Genomic DNA, 22128 nt, shown 5'->3' on the forward strand with positions numbered 1-22128 from the left:
ACCGATCTTTTTCTTTTTCGGGTACGTACCGGGCGACGTCTCTTGTGAGTGCGAGCCTGTCGACGATGTCAAGACGTGGCTCAACGCAGAATTTGGGTCCCAACTTGAGGACCTCCTGTTGACGTTCGTCCACATTGGCGTCCCCTAGTACTAGAAGTCTTCCTTCGGAACCCACTTTCTTCTGTTTCTTCGGCAAGTTTGGTCGAGCGTAATTCCAAAGAGCCTCTGTCAAATTGTTGGCTTGTCTTTTGCGTAAGTCCAATCATGAATCGTTTCCAAATTGGCCGGCTTGCTGTGATGCTTCAAATAATTTCTAGTTCTTCCGGTCCCCTTTCTTTATGTTCGAATGTAGACTTAACCAACCCTACGGTCCTCGTGCCCATCATCGCGGTCTGCGAGTGTAGGTCACGTGTTTTAGGCTGGCACTTGAGGATTGGACAGTGCCCTCAAGAAGTCGAGACACTTTGTGGGTGGCTGCCACCGTCATCTCGGCATTGGAAGCGGATGACCAAGACCTTGAGATCTGAAAGCTGGAGGCAGGTTAGGCATTTCACAGACTGCATGAAAGTTGCATGTACGACGAATGGACTTGTGAACGTGAAGGACTTCCGTGAGTGGCTTAGACAAGCCAACAATTTGACAGAGGCTTTTTGGAATTACGCTCGACCAAACTTGCCGAAGAAACAGAAGAAAGTGGGTTCCGAAGGAAGACTTCTAGCACTAGGGGACGCCAATGTGGATGAACGTCAACAGAAGGTCCTCAAGTTGGGACCCAAATTCTGTATTGAGCCACGTCTTGACATCGTCGACAGGCTCGCACTCACAAGAGACGTCGCCCGGTACGTACTTGAAAAAGAAAAAGATCGGTGTTTGGTCGAGTGTGTAGATGTTGTGGCTAAGGCTCGGGTACGTACAAGGACTAAACCAAGTGTTGGTAAGGTCGCAAGTTATTTGGTCGACAACAACCTGCGTGTTGTTCAGTCTGACAACGAAGGGATGATTGTTGTTTTACCTGATGCTCTGTACTTGGAAAAGGCTTCAGTGGCAATGACAAAGTGCTTCACGGAATCGAAGGTGAATGTCCATAAGGTTAGGAATAGGGCGTTGCGTTTATTGAAGCAATGCAACCAAGAGAAGCTAGCGTCAGCTGTTATGAATGCGAAAGGGATGAAGCTGGAGGTATTTTTTAGCGCAAAAACACATAAAGAGGGAATTCCGTTTAGGCCCATCGTTTCCGAGCGAGGTTCTTGGCAAGTGATTGTCGCAGGGTTTTTACAAAAGATGTTGAACACCCTGACTGTAGATGATCCCTATGAATTGGCTAATTCGGATGCCCTTGTTGAGTATTTCTCGTCTGAAAGCGTCAATTGTAACTGCGGTATTAGCATCGACGTCCAAGACCTCTACTATTCTCTGCCACACGAACCTCTCATGCGGTGCGTCAGTGAATGTATCACGGAGGGCAACGACGAGGTGGCGTTCCGAAACATTTGTGGAATGACGGTAGAATCTTTTTTGGAGTTGCTTCATGTCTACATTAACAACACTCACGTCGGGTTTTGTGATACGACGTTCCTGCAAACAACAGGATTTTGTATCGGTTCGAAGGTTGCCCCCGTTCTTATCACCATTTTTCTTAGTCGTGTAGATAGACAGTTGTGCAGAGATTTAGATGGTGTTGTGCCTAAGGTTTTTAGATTTGTAGACGATTACTTAGTTTTGGGTTCCGAATTTGGCATCGTTGCCTTCAAGGAAAAGGTACTTGACGCCTTAGTTTTAAGAGGAAATTGGCTAAAATTCACTACGGAAGTTCCTGTGGACAATAAGTTGAAGTTTCTTGATGTACTGTTGAAGTTTGAACCAGGTCATGTGTGCTGGGTATATTCGCCAAGGACCGGAAAGCCTCTTCTAAGCTTTTCATCTGATCATTCTAGGCTTGTTAGGAATGGCTTAGTGGTAGCATGCTTCAGATCCACTTTGTTTAAATCGTGCTTTCATTCGGTAAATGACGACTTTGGACTACAGGTGTCACGTTTGCTGGAAGCCGGCTATCATTTACATGTGTTGCAGGCTTCGTCTGAGAGGCTACTAAGAATGCTGAAACAGGTACAGGAAGTTAGAACTCAAGAATGCGTACAACGATCCGAAGTGACCATTTTTTCGAATGTACATGGCCTTACGCACCGTCAAAAAAAGGTGGCAGAGAACTATTTTGTGAAAGTGGTTTTCTCTGCAAAAAACAAAATAGGAAGTGTGTGTTCAAGGGTAAAACAGAAATCTGAAGGAAAAGACAAATACAACCATGTATGCAATGTCAAACACAAGCTTCCATTTGTTGAATGTGTAAAAAACGTCGTTTATAGGATACCCTTGCTATGTGGGCACGTGTATGTTGGACAAACCGGAAGGTGCCTGAATATAAGACTAAGAGAACATGCTTCAAGTTTAAAAGGAAAGCCTTACAGACACTTGGCCACGCATTGTAAAAAATGTAAAAGAAGTGATTGCGCACCTATCTTAGAGGAAACTTTGGTGTTGTTTTCGCATCCTAAAAAAAATTCAAGAGAGATTGTGGAAGCGTTTTTAATCTCACAGCACAAAGACAAGTGCATCAGCCACCCTTCTGTGGCCTTGTTAGATAAGGAATTGACGCTGCTGTTGCCTTTTTTGTAGACGCTGATCTACGTATGTGATGTGTGTGCGCTGTAAAGCTTTTACTGAGATGTTGGACGCAGTTCTGTGGGCTATTTATGTCTTTCTTCTAAGAAAATAAAACCAGTTGTTAGAGTGCGCTCGTCCTTGTCGTTCCATCCTCGTCCCCGTTTGTTTTGCGCAAGTCCAATCATGAATCGTTTCCAACTAGACCGGCTTGCTGTGATGCTTCTATAAGGATCCACTCTGTTACCCCTAGTGACCAACGGCAATCTTTCCTTCGCATTACATGCCCTCCCCACACCTACTTCTTCATCTTTATTTTTACTAATATGCCCATCAGAACAAAAACGTCTCTCCGCCGTCCACAAATATCTTAAGGTCTGTCTCAGCAGTTAATGTATACATAATCGAACAACGTGCAATTCCTTTATTAAAAAATGTGAATGCTAAGTAATGTTGCTGCCACCTTAAATTCGAATGTTATTTCAACTATATTATATGTACTCTTGATTTTGCTATTTTATTTGAGGAAGCTATTTAGACATTATTTGCTGACATATTGCAAATGTTGCTGGTATTTCAGTTTATTATTTCGCAGATGTATATCACTGTTACGTTCCCCCAGGCCTACTTTTTTATGGCTACCTAGATATTTTGTGTTTCAGTATGGGAGTTTTGTAATTTAAGAACGCTGCTTTTTTGGAAATATAAATGCGGAGGCTGTAATAATATATTAGACTCAACATATGTCTGAAGAAAATTGGACGCTCAGAGCAGTTTTTCTCGAGTGAAAGCACCCATTTACTCGGTCGTCCTACGTGTGTAACGAAAATACAAATGCTGGCCTGAAAAATCACTGGCGACACTGTTCGGCCACATATGTTAACAAAATTTGTCCCAGCTTGTGCCAATGGTGCAAGGCGTGAGGAACACGATTGCTGGCACACTCTCCGTGGTCACTTAATTCACCATACGGACATCTTACCAACAAAGGCGGAGGAGGCGCCAATAGCCCCGTTCCTTATCACCAGGCCCCAACCACAGAATATAATCACTGATTCGAAGACGGCGGTACAAAACTTCATTCGCGGTAGCATTTCAGCTATGGCACCAAAAAATCTCCAAAATCCCCCTTCATAAGCAGTCGACATCGTTTGGTCGTTTGGACCCGGGCCCACACTGCGGTGCAAGGCAACAAGGCGGCCCACAAAGCAGCATGAGAACTCACCAGGCGTGCTCACCAGCCGTGCTCACCGAGAACTCACCAGCCTGCTCTCGTACCAAGAAGTCACGGAGCATTACCGCCTCTCCCGATGCCGCTATTCCCCTGCCCACATCCTTCACTAACACTCAGGAGCGCCAATGGCGACTCCTTCAGATGAACTCTCTCACCAGTCGTTTCCTCATCCAGAAGATATATCCCTCTGAGTTCCCTTCACCCAACAGTCCCGTTTGTGACTTCGTGGATGCACTAACCCACGCCATGTGGGCCTGTCTTCTTAAACAATCCTTCCCCACATCTCTATCGTAGAGCAGTAGGAGGACGCTCTACGCTGCTCGCCACCGAGAACACAGCTACTTCCAGTTGACCAAGCCGCCACCGCTGCCGCAAGCCTTCGGCCTGCAGCCACCACGTGTTCGTAGACAACATGTTTGGAAAATGCAGTGACCTCTCCCTCTCCCTTCGTCGGACACGCGGGTGTTGCACCTGACAAGTAATTCCGAACTTGCTGCTGAACGCTCTCCATGAGTGGTCAGCTCGGATCGTTGCGTCCGCTGGCTTTACCATATTTAACTAGGTTGACCGGGTTAGCACGCGGTCGAAACGGTGGATACCGCGTTCACAAACTCGGCGTCTCCAACACTGGGTGTGTGGTGCTCCCAACTTCCGGTGCGAGCGTGCGTAAACTGGCGGGTTGAACAGCACTCGAGCAATCACTTCACGAACGCTGGAACGAGTGCCCTTGATGAGAAAGTTGGATGATGCCGGGTGCTGGTCACGGGGCGCATAGTTACGTGCACACGGTAATTCCTTTTCTTCTTTGTGAGCCCCTCACGTGGCGTAAGGCCACGCGCAAGCCTGGGAGATGCCGTACCCTCCTCAAGTGGCGCACGCTCAGATGCGCCCGTATTTTCAACGCTCTGTGTTTTCTTTTTGATGAGCCCCTCTCGTGGCAGGAGCCCACGTGCAAGGCTGTAATATGCCGTAGGCTCTTCACGAAATGCACGCTTACGTTCGTGCGAGATTTCTATGGTATTTTTTCTGTTTGTTGGCGCTGCAAGCAAGAGCTTGGATAGCCCTGCATTGAAAAGTTCCGAAACTTCAGTGACAAATATCAAAAGACATATTTATGTTCATCAACTCTTTTCTGTAAAAAAAACCCTACGCCGTGTTTCTAAAGGAATCATAGCAACACCAAGCCGAACCTCCGGGCTCGAAGGCACGTGAAAACCTTGTTCGAAAAACAATGACTGAATTTAAAAATTATCAGCCTCTTAAGGTCGACGGTTACTTTAGGATTTTGTGCCTTTACGTAATTTAAATTTATTAAAGTAATTTTAGTCCTCAGCGTTACTATCTCACTGCTTGGGCATCTAATTCATAGCACAACTTTTGAAAGCTCATTGCGCTTGAAATTGTTAGATGTGAGTTGTGAAGATTTTCAACACTGTACCACTGTTCAGCTTGGTCCTACTATTAAATATTGTACCACGCAAACTGGAGTGGTCGCGTATTCAAAAGGGGTATCAAATATATTATGGTAAGTGATGTCAAGACGACATGCATGCCATGCATTGGGCTCAGCTGTTGTAACAATGCTTAGTCTATGCTGCCACAAACAACGATGGTTCATGTATGTTTCGCGAATATATGGCGCCTTTTTTGTGCCATAATGTACAGTAGAAAAAAACCTACATTTTCAAGCGTTCTACGCTTGTGTTTTGCAATTTTCAAAAAAAAGGATTCGATAATGACGCAAGCGCAATTCTTTGAAACAAAAACCACGTGCTGTCAGGACCGTTCACGAGGCTTAATAAGCTGCTGCGATAAAAATGAACCTGCCTAGTAGTGCTTTATGAAGTAATGCGTTAGTTTGTTTGCGTTATCCTTTCTTTTTCAACTGATACACAGATATTGTATTGGAATTTCAAACATACAACTTGTGCCTTTTTGACTCAGTTTGAATTTCCCATCATTGCTAATGTTCGGCTACTGAAACTGGCGAGGCAACTTTTAGGGGAATAAATCAACCTTATTTATTTTGTTTTAGTAAGTAAAATGTTTTATAAAGAACGGGTTTTACTTCAGGCTCGAGGTCACGGCCAACAATGTTTTTTTATTTGTATAAGCCATGAGCGTCGTCTGCTTTATTGTTACTGTAATACCCAAAGTAGGGCATGAATGCCTACCGTTGTTGAGTTAAATACTATATAAAGTACACAAAGTGTGTACTTACACTATAGTTTCAACAGTTGAAAAGTTTATGGTTTGATATGTCGCTTTGAGACCGCAAAATAACGCAAATTCTATAAATCCACACCCTATAGGTCCATCAAATCTACTTTTTGCGACCTTCGGAGAGCAGATATAGCAACTGTCAGGCGTGTTCTGTGCAGTTCAGCGTAAGCATGTAGCGGGGTGAGAGCCTTACATTATATTCAAATGATTACTCCAGCAACTGTGAATGAAAGAGGACTGTGCAGCTGTGTGAATTGTGTTGTGAGTTTAATTAGTCGGCAAGAGCACAGCGAGTCGACAGCACGCCGACAGTTGTCACCATTTGCAACACAATTTAGACCGTTGCCCTTCCCACCTTGTTCATCGCCTTCCCCTCGTGAGTATTCTGCGTCTTTACATCATTACTAATATAATATCAGGCTGTATTAGTTTTATCAGTGTATGTGTGAAAAACATTATACGTTGTACTTTGTTGCTGGCGTTGCGTGAAACGTGCTTTAAAAAAAACGTTGGTGTTATAGCGATAAGAAGATAAACATTTAGGCTGTGTTTAGTTAGTTTCCACCACGACCGCTCTGTTGGCTTCCGCCTTCTCTCGAAGTTGTGTACCAACCAGCGCAAGTTCAAACTATTATGAAGCGTGCCTCAACGAAGACGGTTAGGTGCGACGCGCTCTTTAAGGGATTAACAGCGCAGGGACAAGAGGAAATAACAAGAAGAGAAGATAGGACAAAGGCTGAAATATAACTGAGTCTTATTCCGACAAGACAGAAATAAACCTGGAAACATCCCATACAAATGGCAACAACACCTAACGAACACGTATTCTCGCGCACTGCCAGCTACACCCATGGTTCCTAATGGCGACGCGCTGCTGATTTGCCGTAGTGGCCTAGCTCTGTAGACGTTTTGTATATGTTCTATAGCGCAGCCTCGTTTTGCAATCGTTCGTAAACACACACCGCCTGAAAAGTGCCTTCGAGATTGTTTTTGTTCGCCGCAAAGAAGGCGCATTTACTATATTAAGGAAAAAAACATCACAATGACCGAGTATTCAACAGAACGGCGAAACGAGGCCCTGACGCCCGGCAGTGATATAATGAACACGAGTGGCAGACTTTTCTTTTTTTACAACTTGTGTGTATATACTTCCGCAATTTGGGCGAAGAAACCATAGAATGACAACCTTTGTGTGGTGCTACTCACTTTCAGCCCTTTAGCGTTTTAGCATAAGCAACTTGAAAGAATGCAATATTAACGTTTGCATTTTTAGCACACCGTTCTGCCCAATACGACAACTTGTTTTCACACAAGTTCATGTCTTTTTTCTGTCTTACACTGAAGGTTAAACGTAATACCAAAGTGGTACAAAGGCTGACTGGAAATTTTAAATATACCAAATAGCACGCAATTCAGTCACGTCACTCCACCTCTGCAACAAGCAAAGCTTGCTGCATGCCGTAAAATTGAGCCGTTATCAAATTCAGATTGCGTGTATCATGTTTTACTTCGCGTGCATCTTGTTTGCGTCCTGATTATTCGGTCTGCCAGTAATGTTTGTTGCTACCCAAGCACCAAGCCCTTATATTTTGCAGGCGCTATATTAGTGAGGCATACATTTGTTAACTTGTTTTCATCATGTATCACCTGCTACAAGCCATTGCAATGTCTTTCCCAACCCTGTGCTGCAGTGTAGGGATTCCGCGGTAGCTGGTCTTATGTGGTCTCCTTAACTGTGCATCAATGCAAAGTTGAATTGGAAAAATATTCAGTTTGGTTGGGATCGGAAAATAGTAGGTGCAGTGGTGGCTAAGTCAGTGGCGGATGTACTATTTTGGTTGCATTCCCACAAGGTTTTTGTACAATGCCTAGGGCACCACCGTTACATGTCCGTTGTATGCTTGAAAACGTAAACGCCCGAGGAAGACAATATTCAAAATGCATTTACTTTATTGAAACCCAGCCTAACAACTGACTAGAGTTGAATTAAAAGCAAGACAATTCGAATGCAGTGGCCACTGGAAATTCGCCATAAACAGAGTTCATATTAACGAAAGAATATGTATGAATGTTTTCTGCAGTAGACGTTCTTGCACTAGCTTGGTGCTTACTACTGTGCAACATATACTTCACTAAAAAACGTAGTACTAACAGAAAAAACTGGCAGGACAACAGAACAAGTTTCTCAGTGACGTGCTTTTTTAAGGTTTAGTGATGCGTTTATACCAACTAGTCCAGCTTGCCATTCCTCTGCAGGGTCATAAGTATACTTCAATGCTCATGACCCTGTCGGGGTTCATGCATGTTTCCTTTTGCCACATTTTGTGGACATGGCTTCCCCGTGTATATGTTGTCACTTCAATCAGCCAAGCGGTTAGGATACACACAGAAGAATCTTGCAAATCGTGATAGGACCTAAATGCTGGCTAGATGGTCCTCGGAGTAACCGTTCACGAAACATAGTTCTTATAAATGGTTGTTTCGAGATAGTTTTAAGGGTGGGTGTCTTTGTAGTGCAAATGCGGACATTAATCATATGGTTAAATTGTCGTTGTAGCGACTACAGCCGTAGCCGTCAGAAACCAGAGCTATATAGCCTCTGTTGCATCCCGGAACGGCCGTGGGTTAAAAGCTAAAGCCTCCTTGCCCAGTTGGCCAGCAAGTTCTCGTTCCGAAGTCTGAGGCGGACCGAGCATTACCAGGGGTCTCACTCTAAGATCGCCGCGTGAAGGTCCTCAGGCCCCGGCCAGGGGAACCTGGGTTCTCTTCCAAAAACACAGTGTGCTCTTTCCTTTCTTCTGTTTTCCTTCCCTGCGAGATAGTTTTAAGGGTGGGTGTCTTTGTAGTGCAAATGCGGACATTAATCATATGGTTAAATTGTCGTTGTAGCGACTACAGCCATCGCCGCCAGAAACCAGAGCTATATAGCCTCTATTGCATCCCGGAACGGCCGTGGGTTAAAAGCTAAAGCGTCCTTGCCCAGTTGGCCAGCAAGTTCTCGTTCCGAAGTCTGAAGCGGACCGAGCATTACAAGGGGTCTCCCTCTAAGATCGCCGCGTGAAGGTCCTCAGGCCCCGGCCAGGGGAACCTGGGTTCTCTTCCAAAAACAAAGTGTGCTCTTTCCTTTCTTCTGTTTTCCTTCCCTGTTCACATGAGCCCTCGCATTCCTATTCCTTGATATTGGTCCTTAGTTCTTCTGGTGCTTTTTGTGTTATTCTTTGGTTTTTTCGACGATGCTACCATTTTTTTTTGGGGGGGGGGGGTTTGCTCATGATATATATGTCCAAAATGAAATTTAGATTCAAAATTGAAGGATAAAATGGATCCCTTATGGGCTGTGCTGCTTCAGGCTCCACATGTCGATTGAGGTGACTTGAGTGTTGTGTTAGAGTAGTTATGCCTATTGCGAATCTAAGTAATTAGCCATGCGTCTTTGCGTTCAAGTTATGTGTTGTGACTCAGCAAGCGTTCCTTACTGCTTGCAAGCTACCTCATATGCACGCTGACTGCACTCGAGGAGGGTGGTGGGGAAGTAATTTTTTTGCTCGCATCACGACTTTCACTACTGACTGCCAAAGGGCCCAAATATGTGGAGAGTACAGGGTGGTATGCAGCACAGAAACTGGCGCATGGCATATTCTGGATGCATTTCTTAGTTAAAGGTGGCACCATGCTAGTTTTTCTGATGTTGATAGGATGTTTATTGGTGCCGTTTTTGGAATTACTCTTGTATTTGGGGTCCTTTTAATTACGGTGCATTTTTCCGCATTAAAATTGACGTACCGTGAGCAAGACCAATGCATCAGTTTGAAAAACCGGAAAGGTCGTAATAACCACTTTTTATTCCACATCTCAACAATCATCATACCTTCCTATTAAGTATTTCTGATCTATAAAGCGCTGAGCAAATGATCCAGTAAAGAGTGGGTTCTACCATTTGTTAAACTTATATGTTTAGGGGATGGGGATCTGCCTGCGCTATAGAAGCAGCAAAATAAGACAGAAGGACTGGACTAAAAATTGCAAAAATGTGTAGCAATAGGGCATACATATTTGTTTTTAACCTATCAGCTCCAGTTTTCGATCATATTTGACGGACTTTCTGGCTTGTTACAAAACATACGAAACCAGAATTGACCTAAGGTACGCTTTATTGAGAGAAACAATCGCACATGCTGGTTTTCAGGCTTCTGTACTGAGAATGTGGCAAAACGTGTCACTACGTTTGCCTAGGTATACTTTAACTAGAAAGATTGAGAAAGCTGCTGCCATTCAGCTTGAAAAGCCACTGCCCCCTAATCTGTGCTCCCATGATCACCTTCAAATTGATTGGGACTGCACAAGTACGCATTACCAATAGGCTGAAGTTCTCTAGCGCACGACGTTTGTGTGCATGTGGGAGAGGGAGAAGAAAATCTTTTCAACTCGAAAGCCCAGAACAGTCTTTCTGAATAGCTGATCATCTTGCAGTGTCCTAGAGTACAACGGTTAATGAGACGGCCTCTGCAAGACTTTATGCTGCAGAATGTTGCAGAGTCGTATCTCCTCCGCACGGGACCACTGAGAAACCCACAAAAGTAGGAAAACCTGTCCTGTAAATTTTGTAGCAAACTCTCATTTAGTGTCAGCTATTAAAGATAAGTAATTCGTTGTGGACAGTTTGAATGTACATGACAAAATATTACCTTTGCAAATTATTTCTCTGTGTGGATTGGTTTTATTTTTGGTGAGCTTTTAAATAGGACGTTTTTACGCATGATTTCCAGTCCAAGCGTCTCCAACGAAAAGGTGGAACGAAGCTTAAACCACCGTGTATGCATGCTTCACAATATCTAAAAGGCAGGTTTGTTATGAGACTTTGATGCTTCCTTTTGGGCAGACTGATTTCCAAATGCCGGTCGTCTTTCATATATACTGTATAGACCAGTGACAATCTCTTGCTCTTGGACACCGCAGCTCTAATTATTTGAAGCATCCCTGAGTACGGAATACACCTTCAAGACTTTAAATCTAGTGCTCATTAAAAAGCGATGTTTTCTATTGTACTTTTTCTGGTCACTCAATGCGTTGGCTAACGTTCATAAAGGGTGATCACCTAAACCAGCTGTCAGCAAATGACGAAGTTTATTGATGGAGCATGTCACAAAAACAAGGAGAAGTCATTGAGATGCTGCTCATGTTCACCAACAAAGATAAGAGTGAAACCAGGTATTTTAATATGTCAAAATTGAAAGTTGCATTTTGAAGTTCTTCAATGTCCTGGACATTTTTTTTTCGTCTTTAGAAGAACCTAAATCATCGGGTTTTCAAACCGCCAGGTTGTGTGAATCCTATATTATGGGGAGACATTAAGCGTGGTCCTGACAAACTGTATTCCTTATCGCTTTGAGCAATACCGGCAGACTTAAGTGAAACTTCCGGTGCAAGGAAACGGTAAGCGTGCATCCGCCACGTGCTTTGTTTTTTGTTTGGCTCGCGTTACGTCACTGCCCACAGTGAGGCTAGAGCATCACCGCCTACTCCAAACACATATTGCAATATCCGCCTAATTTAATACAAATGCAATTCACGAATTGGACATGACTCTGAACTGTCAATATAGTTGTATGTTACTTTTCTTTTCGCGCTTAATTTTCACTGGGATCTATAAGCAACACATTAAAATGAGGTCAAGCATCGTAGGATAAGCATTGTCTATTTGACACATCAAAATCTGTATATACTTGGTAATTAGGGGCACCGTCTTGCTACCGCATTTGGCTGAACTGCTCCCTCTTTCTCTCGTTCTTCCTTGGTCCAGGACTGCGTGAGAAGATGCAGGGGTGAAAGTGCTGTTCCATTTGCTCCACGCTGCTTCAATCTTCTTCTCTTGCTTCACTGTGCTCCAAAAGGCAGAATTGCGCCAAAACTGCTCCAAAGTAGCGCCACAAGATGTGAGGAAACTTTGAGGTGATGTTCAATATCGGTTACATTGAGCATGGTGCAGTAGACACTGATTCATTCAGCTGTCATTCACGACGTAAAGTATACTCGGAGCTTTGAGTTACTCGTCACAATTTCGCAGTCTCCAAATGGAGGCGCGGTTTATCAGGGCTTGGGAGTGGCCTTGGGGTGCATGTGATGCACGAAGTTTGGCCTGAAATGAACTTAATATTTTACCGTGCTGCGCCGAGAGGCATGCGTCGGCACCACCTTCATTGTAGTCTTTTCGCTAAGTGTAAAAAAAGTACTTGTTTTAATTGTTCAGTCGGACCTCGCCATTTTCTCTTAAGAAAAGTGCACTTGCCATTCCAAAGATTAAATTTCACCGTGTCGTGTCCTGTTGAACAGGATGAGATAACAGGCGTTGCCCAGGCACAAGTGAGCAGGGAGGTTCTAATAAGCCGCAACTACCTGCTACTTATCAGCTTGTAGGTGCCTTGCCCAACGCCGACCTTTTCTGGCTCGAGGGAGGGGGTGGTGGTGACTGGGGGAGACGCGTCCTCTCCGCCATTTCCTTTTGCGTGACGCCCACTGTTTACGCTCGAAGAAATAACTGGATAAACACGGGTACGTTTCTTATTTGGATAAACAGGGCACACTTGCACAGTTTATTGCTTCTTTTTAATCATTTTAAATGCGGAGCATTTCTTTGCCTCGCCCGGTCCTCCATCGTTGATGGCAGCGCCGTCCACACGCTCACTCCGCATGCGCGTCGCGTCGAGGCGCAAGTGCGCGTCTCTCCCCCGTACCCTCCTCGCTCTCAACAACAGGTGCGGCGGTGCGGGAGGAGCGCGTGTACCCCGTGCGCTCCGTCACTCTCAACAAGAGCTGCGGCGGTGCGGGGGGAGCGCGTCTGTGCACTCATGCGTCGTAGCTACCCATGCTCTGCGTCGCGCTCAACTGTAACGGCGGCAGGGCGTGTACACGTGATTACGGCGTGGTGGGTGCGTGGAAAGTTCGCGCGCTTGTGCACGGAAGTGTGCGCATGCGCGTCTCTCCCCCGTACTTCTCTCCCTCGAACGCGGGCGGTGTGTATATAAGCGGCGTAGCGCGCGTTCGGAATTCAGTCAAAGGCGTCTTTTCTTGGCTCTCGCTTGACTTGACGCTTTCCTTGACTCGAGTAGATACGATGGAAGCAACGTCTTCACCTGTTACGCAATCACACGACCGCTCCTCAAAGACACATTGACAGTGCAATTTAGCGACCACAAAGCAGTCATCCTCTCCGTCCAATACAACGACGGCACCAAGCAATAAAGACAGACTAACTATACACTCTTCGCCTTCGCTTCTCCTTCATTCAATAAATAAGAATAATAAAGACGAAAAAACAATTCGGCGTTCCCAAACCATGCCCAATTACGCAACATTCTCGCGATACCCCCACCACTCTGCGACGCATTTACTCGAATTCCCGCCGTGGGAAGATGCGGGCGGGGTTTTTTATTAGTTGCTCAATAATTCTAATACTACCCCAGAATATGTTTTTGCTTTTTTTGTGAACGTGAATGTTTATTTATTTTTACTTTCTCTGTAATCTAGTCAGGTTTAGTTGAGATTATCTTTATTTTGCTCTTAACTTCTTTGCCACTAGGGTGTTTTAATTGTCTATAGTCTTGTTAGTTGTAGAATGAAGGTAAACTTTCTATCTTATGTGCATGGCAGGCCCTATCACTTAGCTCTGGTCTTCCTTTGGTTGTTTCTCATGGCTGTAATGGTGCTATTTTTCACTTGTCTGAAATTTAGCTAGGTGAAGCTGTTTAGAGCATTGCTAATCTCTAGGTGTTTTGTGATATGCAGCTGTTATGCTTTAATTCCGGAAACTTATATTTTTAACTTACCAAAAATGTTTCTTATTTGGTATTCATTGAATGTTGAGAAAAATCATTGAAGTTTTTTTTCTGCTTGCCAGAAATAAAAAACTGCAAATAAATAGTGTATGGCTCTAGAAATCTACTACCAAACAGGCCTAATTTGCTCGGAAGTTCTCCTTTTCGTTTTCCAAAGCTGCTCCAAAACTGCCCATATAGTCCTACAAAGCTGCTCTAAAACAGTATTATTCCTCCTCTCTCAGCTGCTTCAAAAGGTTCAATTTCACTTCCACCCATGCAGTTGCTGCACCCTCCCTTTAGAGATTTGGCCGAGCCTTGTACCTTCATCTCACTACATATACACGTTGTTGACTATTGAGAACGCTGATGTGGAAATGGAAGTGGATCAAGGTGGTATATGTGCTGTGTGCAGTGTGTGGGCAGTAACAGGACTTGGCCAAACATATTTTTGCTGTCCAAATAGCTGAACACCCAAAACCCAAAAACCCAGTGGTGCCATTGAATAGGACGCGCTAGGTGTCGTTGTACAACTTTTCGATGCTCGGATATTTGTTACTTTCAAATTCTTCATGCCCGTCATGCAGGAACACGACAAAAAATACACATTGACACGGCGCTGTGCCGGTGCTTTGTCTATGTCCTTTTTTATGTCTTGTTTCTTTGTTCGGTGCATGAAGAATTCCTCAAAAGGGCATGCCCGGATACAGGTGCAGCACCAACAAGATGGGTAACCAGTATAAACCCAAAGAATTCAGTTTACATTATTTAGGGTCAACTCGAGGAATGATGAAAATGAGCTGGCTAGAATGAAAAAAAAGGTGACAACAAAATATGTAAGGCTACGACGCCCTCAAATATATACCCATCCGAGAACCCCCCCAGTTACAAAGGGACAGCTGCCAAACTATCATAATCGATTAAATTCTATCTTGTCTTTACCCATGTTGTTGGCGTTAATGCTGTTTTTGCTTTCTTTTTCCTATGTGTCGGTTGGTGATCCATTCTGATCAGGTGATTTCTACATCCAATGGAGGTTTGGAGCCATTGCTGCCTATTTATTGGCTACTGAAGGTGGATTTGCCAAAAATACCGAAACACATGGCGGCGTCACAAGTGTGGTGAAAAAAGACAATCAGAGAAAGACAGCAACAGTTAAACAGCATTAGGACACAAGTAGAACACAACTTAGGATTAGCCTTCAGCTTCCGAATTCCGTCTTGTCAAATGAAACAGTGAAATAAATTTAAATCTTAAGAACTTCGTCTTGATGAATTAAACTGATTACAGGAAGTGAATGCAATTTCCTTTGTTCTCGGCTGCAAAATTTATTGTGTGAACTTCGTTCGCACTTTTGAACTTTTGTGAAAGTCCTTTAAAAGGCCTTGATTTTTTCTAAAACCTGTGTACGAAAAGGTACCCTGCTTTTCCTGGTAGATTCCAGAAAATGCAAAATTTTTCTTGCGCCTATTTTTCAGGGGCTCTACAGCCCGAGACTTGCTGTCATGCTTTTACTGGTGTGTAAATTTTTATTTGTTAGATTATTTTTCTCTGCTCCCAGTTGGTGGCCACACCTGTCCTGCCCCTTTTGCTACATCTGGTGGGGTTCCTTCTGCCACTTCCCGTTCTAAAGATAGCCATGCACACCCTGGAATTACGGGTGTTTGCAGGTGTGTATTACGCACCATTCTCTCATTTTCTGAAGAGGGGCCTTGTGGTATGACAAGATAAGACGGCGATAATTTCTGGTCACCAAAATCAGTCTCTTTGGGATGTCTGAAGCATTATATTGCTAAAAGATATATCCAATAACTTGCTCGAGTATTTCGGTTCAGATATTTTTCTTTTTGACTTTTGCTGCGCGCTTTTTTTAAGAATGCAATCATGTGCTTCCACCACAGCGTGGTGCCTTGTAATAGACTTTTTAAAACTTTATAATAAATAATTTTCCAACAGTAACTTCATTTGCACGAATATATATTATTACAAATGACATGACAATATATGATTATATATGCGAAGCCATGAGAACACGGCCAAAGATGACTACATTAGACATTCACCCATGAAAATTCTCACACATAAATATACAGTAAAGAGGATCTCAATACACACAAAAAACAAGAAAACATCAAGCATGAGGTCATATCTTGCAGTGCATCTGCAGAAGAAAGGGAAGTAACAAGTGCAGATCATTAGGTGTTCAAATCCTTGAAAACAGCCCGACAAAGATAATGAGTAGTAACGAAGGAAAACAAGAAATTGCAGTGGTAGAAATTACGCAAGCTGTAGTTGAGTTTATTCCTGTAACGATTACATCCTTCGTATAGCTTGGATGCATCGGTGGGTGGCCTCTTTAGCCTTGAAGGACATCGCCGCCGGCCAAACCTACTCCAATGCCTCACGCAGTTCTTCGATAGAATCAGCGCCACGTAGCACACTTGTGGTGCAGTTGAGTTTGCTAACAAGGGGACTCTAGGCACGTTTTACACTCACAGGGCACTCAAGCGCGTAGAACTGGGCCCTCACGAAGGTGTGAAGTCCCAGGACAAGAACACAGTCGCAAAGGACGGGACATTCCGCTTCCGCACTTAGGTATCCTAGGTTATTTGGGATCGTGTGCCAAAGAAAGTCTGTAATTTGTCTTAAAATATTGGGCAGTGTGGGATGTTAGGAAGACGAGCTCAGGCGTCTCCGTTTAACTGCACAGGATGCATCCCGCTCCGTCGGGCATAAGGAAACCCCAATATTCCTGTAGCGCCATAACTGGCAGCACTCCGGCGAGAAAAGGGAAGATATCTTTAGCTCCACTGGGCACAGGAAGTGTTCGCGCATGCCTCAATACAGTGTGCCTAGCTTGTACTGGGAAGGTTGCCGATACGGACGCGGTGCAAGGACATTCTTCTTGAGGTACCGGTAAACCTTCGGTGGCTTAGCGGGGAGGAGGCAATCACTTGAAAACTAACTGCTCCTCCAATGCTACGAGGGCAGTGACAACCTCTTTGTGAAAGCCAGTGTGACCCATATTGTGTTTAGGGCACTCTGACGTGGTGAGCCAGCGGCTTAGGTGTACGGAGCGAAGGCACGGTGAAGCTGCTTGAAGAAAAGATCTCGCCGCGTTGCTGCTTGCACTGATGAACAGCGCCACTCGTGCAAAAATCACAAAAATAAACTGGACATATCATGGCGTACCGATGTGCAACACTCATGTTTCAGTGTTGTTTATATGTCCAGGCGCTCGCAATTTGCCATCATTTTATTCATTTATGTTTAGCTGTTTTTTTAAATGCAGTAACGGCCCTGCACATTTCGCTTAATTATAGACCGCATCATGAGAGTCAAGGCTAGGGAACATACAATAAACGTGATGCAGCCAGTGTGAGTAAGGTATCACATCGAATGTCTCGTCGAAAAAATGCTTCCTGGACATCATCACGACATAGTTATGGTAGCCATAAATAGGGTTGAAATTTATAATATAGTGCTTTAGGCGTGTGGGGTATCGAATTCAATTATTCACAGGCAAATATTTGGTAGATTTCGTCAGTTTTTGGTATAGATTAGTCTCTATGCGGTTCTGCAGTACGGAAACCTCAAGTCGCGGAAGTTGATACGGCTAGCGGATAATTGATGTGAGAAGGAAATGTTTCAGTGGATCGGCTTGAAGTCGGCTATAATGATAACGATGAAGCACTTGTAAAAAATGCTTTAGTTCGGCCGTTGCAAGATTCTCCTCCTCGAGAACTGCCATAAAAATATTTTCATAATGAGGCCCAATTATTTGTGTTGATGGATGTATTACTGACCGGATTGTAGTATTTGGCATGAAACGCAAAATTATTTACTTCATGCATTATTCTTACTAACGTTCTGACTGTACACCTTTAGACTGACTTAGGCTCCCGGTTTCATTGAACGCGTGGATCACCGCTTGTATAATATCATAGTGGGCGAAATTCGGGCACAGTTACGCAAGGTTCATAGCGACAAGCAGGTGGCCACTGGGAATCTCTACGTCACGGATTTGAGAAAGGGAATGGTTGGTACCCCTTATGAGCGAAGGAATGTTACGTAAAATTTATCTTGAATACCCTGTCGACTTAGAGGGGCAAAATGTCGGTAACCGTGGCTCTGCCAGGAACGATTGGATGACCGACGAAGGACGGGTGGCTTGTGAAGTTACGCCAAAAGGTAGAACCTTCCTTGTATAAGGCTTCGTTGTAGTAGAGAATCCACCGACGTTTTTTCTATATCCTCGGCCTTCAGCAGTGCTTTGAGGTTTTTATGGCAATTTCTATATTTTTAGGTTGATGTTATAATCTCGATGAAACCAAAGTGGGGGCTGAGAATAAAGGCGGACGTGTTCTCAGCGCAGCCTTACGCACCCTAATCACAGTGTGCGCATTAAAATTGTTCTTGACAAGTGCAATAAAATTTAATCCTAATGGCACTGTTTGTTAGCTGTGGGTTTATTTTTTATTTGTTCTTCGTGATTCAATATTGCTATCCCGCCAGGTTTTCGGATGGCTTTATTAAAAGTTTGTGGTGACATGCAAATTTCTGAGATGCCTCCTTCTGTGTAAACAAAATATTTGGTAGAAAATGCATCTGTTTCTTAGGCTTCAAGCACGTCATTTTGTAATGGTGTATTATACATACCTAATATTTATCGCGTTCAGGCTGTGGCGTCAAGTGCCTAGAGCTGGTTCAAGAGAAGGCATTCTCGGTATTAGGGTGATGAAAGAAGAATTCGCGTATTTCGGATGGAGAGCGAAATTATCTACGCTTTTATTGAACTGGAATTCGCTGCATCCTCCTCTTGCTTGACAGAAACGTAGTCCGCGATATATTGTGCATACTTCTATTTCGGACAACTCAGCCCTTGCCAGCTTCACTCTATTACTGGTGAAGAAGTAACTGTTCATCGTCATTTTGAAGGATGTCGATAAACACGATGGTTAGTCAAGTTCCTTCAGACGGAAGCTTTTTAAATTTGAAAAACGGGAGTGTGTTCAGCCGGGCTGTTCGACAAACTTCCAGTCATTTCCAGCAAGCTTCTTGTTTGTATGCATAAAGACAAAAGAGAAACAACTAAGTGAAGAACTATGTTTAAAATGTTTCGAACAGGGCACCTTGAGCAATCTTGGTGACGGTATGGGGGACACTGTGGACCACAAGCCCCCCACCATAATTTGTAACCTACCGTTGGGATGTGTTTAGAGGTGAAGGACCTCTTCAGCTATCAGGGTGTCAGGTTCTTAGTCGAAGCGAAGTTATAGAAAAAAGGACCAGTAAAAACTGCGTTTATGTACCGGTCAACCGACGACAGACACACGGAACAAAGACACGTATCACCAGAAAGACCACTTAACCATCCGGAAGAGACTATACAAAAGTTCGAACACACCGCACGGCTTAGAGTTTCATGAGTCCCGTCGCACGGTCAGTCCGGGTAAGGCGTGGCGGCGTCGGTGTGGGCCAGTCGTGGCATGGGTTGTTGGTGGGAACCCGATCACGTATGGGCGCCCCCTGTGGTGCACCGTGTTCCAGGCTCTGGCGGTTGAAGAGAACGCGGCCCTCGTGGACGCACGGTCGACCCCTCCCGATGCTGGAGTTGATGACAGGCGGATGGTAGGTGCGGATGTCACTCGTCGATGCTCGCCGCTACACGCTCGGGTCCGAACGCCCGACAGCCATGCATCTCCGCAGCATCCAACGCACGTCTTATTCTTCTTTCCCTTCACCGCATCCCCTCCGTAGTTGCCGAAATCTTCTCATTGGATGCTTGGCAAGACGACGATGATGATGTTGAATACGCCGATGATGTTGTTCGGGGTGTTTGGAGCACATCCTGTATTATCGTTTTCACTTCACCTCGTGACACAGGGTAAGGCTGACTAAGAAAGTACACCTATTTCGTGCTTTCTACTATATTGTCACGAAGCCAATGACGACGCAGTTTTCTTCAAGGAAAACAAGTTTATTGGAGTTAACTTGTGCTCCCCTAACAACACAAAGAATACAGGCGGCGAAGCAGCAGTCAACAAAGTGACGTGCGAAGGCGAGCGTGACGATTCGAATTGAAGCCGCGGCGTCTGCTCTGCAGGCTCTTATCTTTAAACGCCAGTGTTTCTCGAACCGTCCATTTACATACAGAACAGAGAAGAATATTCTAGGCTGTTCCCCTTAGTTCGGAACGCTCTCCCTATCAGAAGAGAAAACACATGCGGCATAGAAAGAAATGATAGAACACGCGCTTCCTTGGCACACAGATAACACAGACCGGCGCAGCCGGGCGCTAAGAACAGAAATAAACAAGCCCAATAAATGAGCCCAACACGGCAATATCATATAAAATTTCCTAAACTCCCCTCCTTACCCCTCCCCTTCATAAATAAACAAGCCTAAGAAGGCAATATCATATGACATTTTCTAAACTCCCCTCCAGACCACATCGGTCCCTGGAAAGGGGCAGCACCAAACCATCCTTTCCTCATTTGCCCCCTGAAGCTTGCCTGAAGCGGAAAATTACAAGTGATTTCTTTTTATGGAATCTTGTGATAGAGCCCATTCTCCTGCAACAACTTCAGTTTTCTTGATTGATAACTATCTTACAACCTTACAAGGCTAAATACAAAGAAATGGTGAGGCCCTTGTTGAGGTAAACAAGCAGCAGGTCACAAAGCTTTTAGCTCAGGCTAGAATGGGTGATCTAGACATCAGGGTGACACCGCATCGGATCCTAAACAGCTCCCAGGTTGTGATCTCTGAACTAGATCAGCTGAACAAAACAGAGCAGATCTTCTTGCGGGCTTGAAGGATCAGGGCGTCACTGCCGTAAGACGCATCGCCATCAGCAGAGACAACAATGGGATTGCCGCGAAGCACATCATCTTGACTGTTGTCCGCGCACTACTTTCACAACGTACAAATGCAGGCTTTATCCGGTGATCCATCCGTCCCCACATCCCACGATCTCCTGCCGCGGCAAAAGAACTTGTGCCAAATGAGCCGCACAGGACCACTCCACTCACAACTGCAACCCTGCTGCCCTCACTTGTGCTGACTGCGGAGGCCCACACGCGGTTTGCTCAAGAAAATGCGAGAAATTGCAACTTGAAAAGAAAGTGATCAACATAAAAGTGACAGAGAACATCTCCTTCCCAGAAGCGCGAAAGAGGCTCGCCTCTTTCGCGCTGGAGAAGTATGCCGACGCAGCTCGCCGGGGTGCGGAGCGGCGTCTTGTCTTCACAGGGACCCAGTTCAGCGAGTCTGACCTGATCGCGTTCCCGCACCCCACTGTGTTGGCTCGGATAGCCCAACCCATTACCACATCGCTTGCTGAGGTAGTAGCAGTTGTGGTTCCAAATGCTTTCGTCGGGACCAACGCCGCTCCGTCCCGGCCTCCCCGTGCTCCAGCATTGGAAGGTGCCGAGAGGGTGGACACCGGGGACCCCGCATCGTCTCTCAAAGCAACCGCACCGCCCGTGCCACCAGTGTCTCCCCCGACGCCCTCAATGGTGGCATGTAAGAAAAGGCCCCAAAGAGGGTCCAAGACCAAGGGGGCCTGGTGTCTTGTGCACCCCTCTGACATCTGACGAGGAGATAAATGTCGGGGCGTTCCTGCCTGCAACGCAGCGCAAGGAGCGGCCTGTGATGTCCAAGCCAAAAAAGGCAAAAAAGCCTAATCCCAGAATAACAGCGCCGAAAGACAACACCTGAACACACACAGACACACACATACAGTCATGCTTAAATATAAATAATGGGAACGGAAAACATCATTCAGGGGAACTGCAGAGGCCTCCTTAAAAATCTTGACGATGTTTACGAGATGCTGTATGCTAATCAGCCAAGTGTCACGTGTCGCAAAGAACCACACCTCAATCCCAAACAAACAAATTTCTTAAAAAGGTAAATGGTATTTAGAAAATACAGGATTGGCTGAACACACTCTTCGGATGGTGTGGCTATTGTCGCGCGGAAATCATTAGCATGTCACCCTCTCTCTTTGAACACTTCTCTTGAGGCTGTACCTGTCCGCACGAAAATATGTGATAGGTTCATAGCGGTATGATTCGTCTTTATTTCCTCTGACTTCGAGCTTCTGGGCACTGATTTGGAGGGCCTTGTAGATCAAGCATCCGACCCCTTCTTTTCCATAGGTGACCTCATTCAGATAATGCATTCTGGGGCTTTTCC

At 44.9% G+C, this 22128-nt stretch overlaps 1 protein-coding gene across 1 annotated transcript; it reads left to right on the forward strand.

The window, feature by feature from the left end:
- The first annotated feature begins 264 nt into the window (after positions 1-264).
- LOC144139896 (uncharacterized) lies at positions 265-21524 on the forward strand. The gene is made up of 3 exons (XM_077672129.1): positions 265-930; positions 19477-19561; positions 21346-21524. The coding sequence occupies exons 1-3, from the start codon at positions 265-267 to the stop codon at positions 21522-21524; spliced, it is 930 nt and encodes a 309-aa protein (XP_077528255.1).
- Positions 21525-22128: the final 604 nt, after the last annotated feature.

This window comes from Haemaphysalis longicornis, unplaced genomic scaffold, assembly GCF_048455015.1.
Source record: "Haemaphysalis longicornis isolate Haplotype H1 unplaced genomic scaffold, Haemaphysalis longicornis Haplotype H1 scaffold_5, whole genome shotgun sequence".
In the NCBI taxonomy this organism is placed as follows: domain Eukaryota; kingdom Metazoa; phylum Arthropoda; class Arachnida; order Ixodida; family Ixodidae; genus Haemaphysalis; species Haemaphysalis longicornis.

What these genes read in the sequence shown, in the direction of transcription:
- LOC144139896 (XM_077672129.1), top strand. Translation starts at nt 265, where the DNA reads ATGAATCGTTTCCAAATTGGCCGGCTTGCTGTGATGCTTCAAATAATT. An exon ending in GTACAAGGACTAAACCAAGT is followed by an intron (nt 931 to 19,476) that starts GTTGGTAAGGTC and finishes ACCGTGTTCCAG; the next exon opens with GCTCTGGCGGTTGAAGAGAA. An exon ending in TGATGACAGGCGGATGGTAG is followed by an intron (nt 19,562 to 21,345) that starts GTGCGGATGTCA and finishes CCCGTGCTCCAG; the next exon opens with CATTGGAAGGTGCCGAGAGG.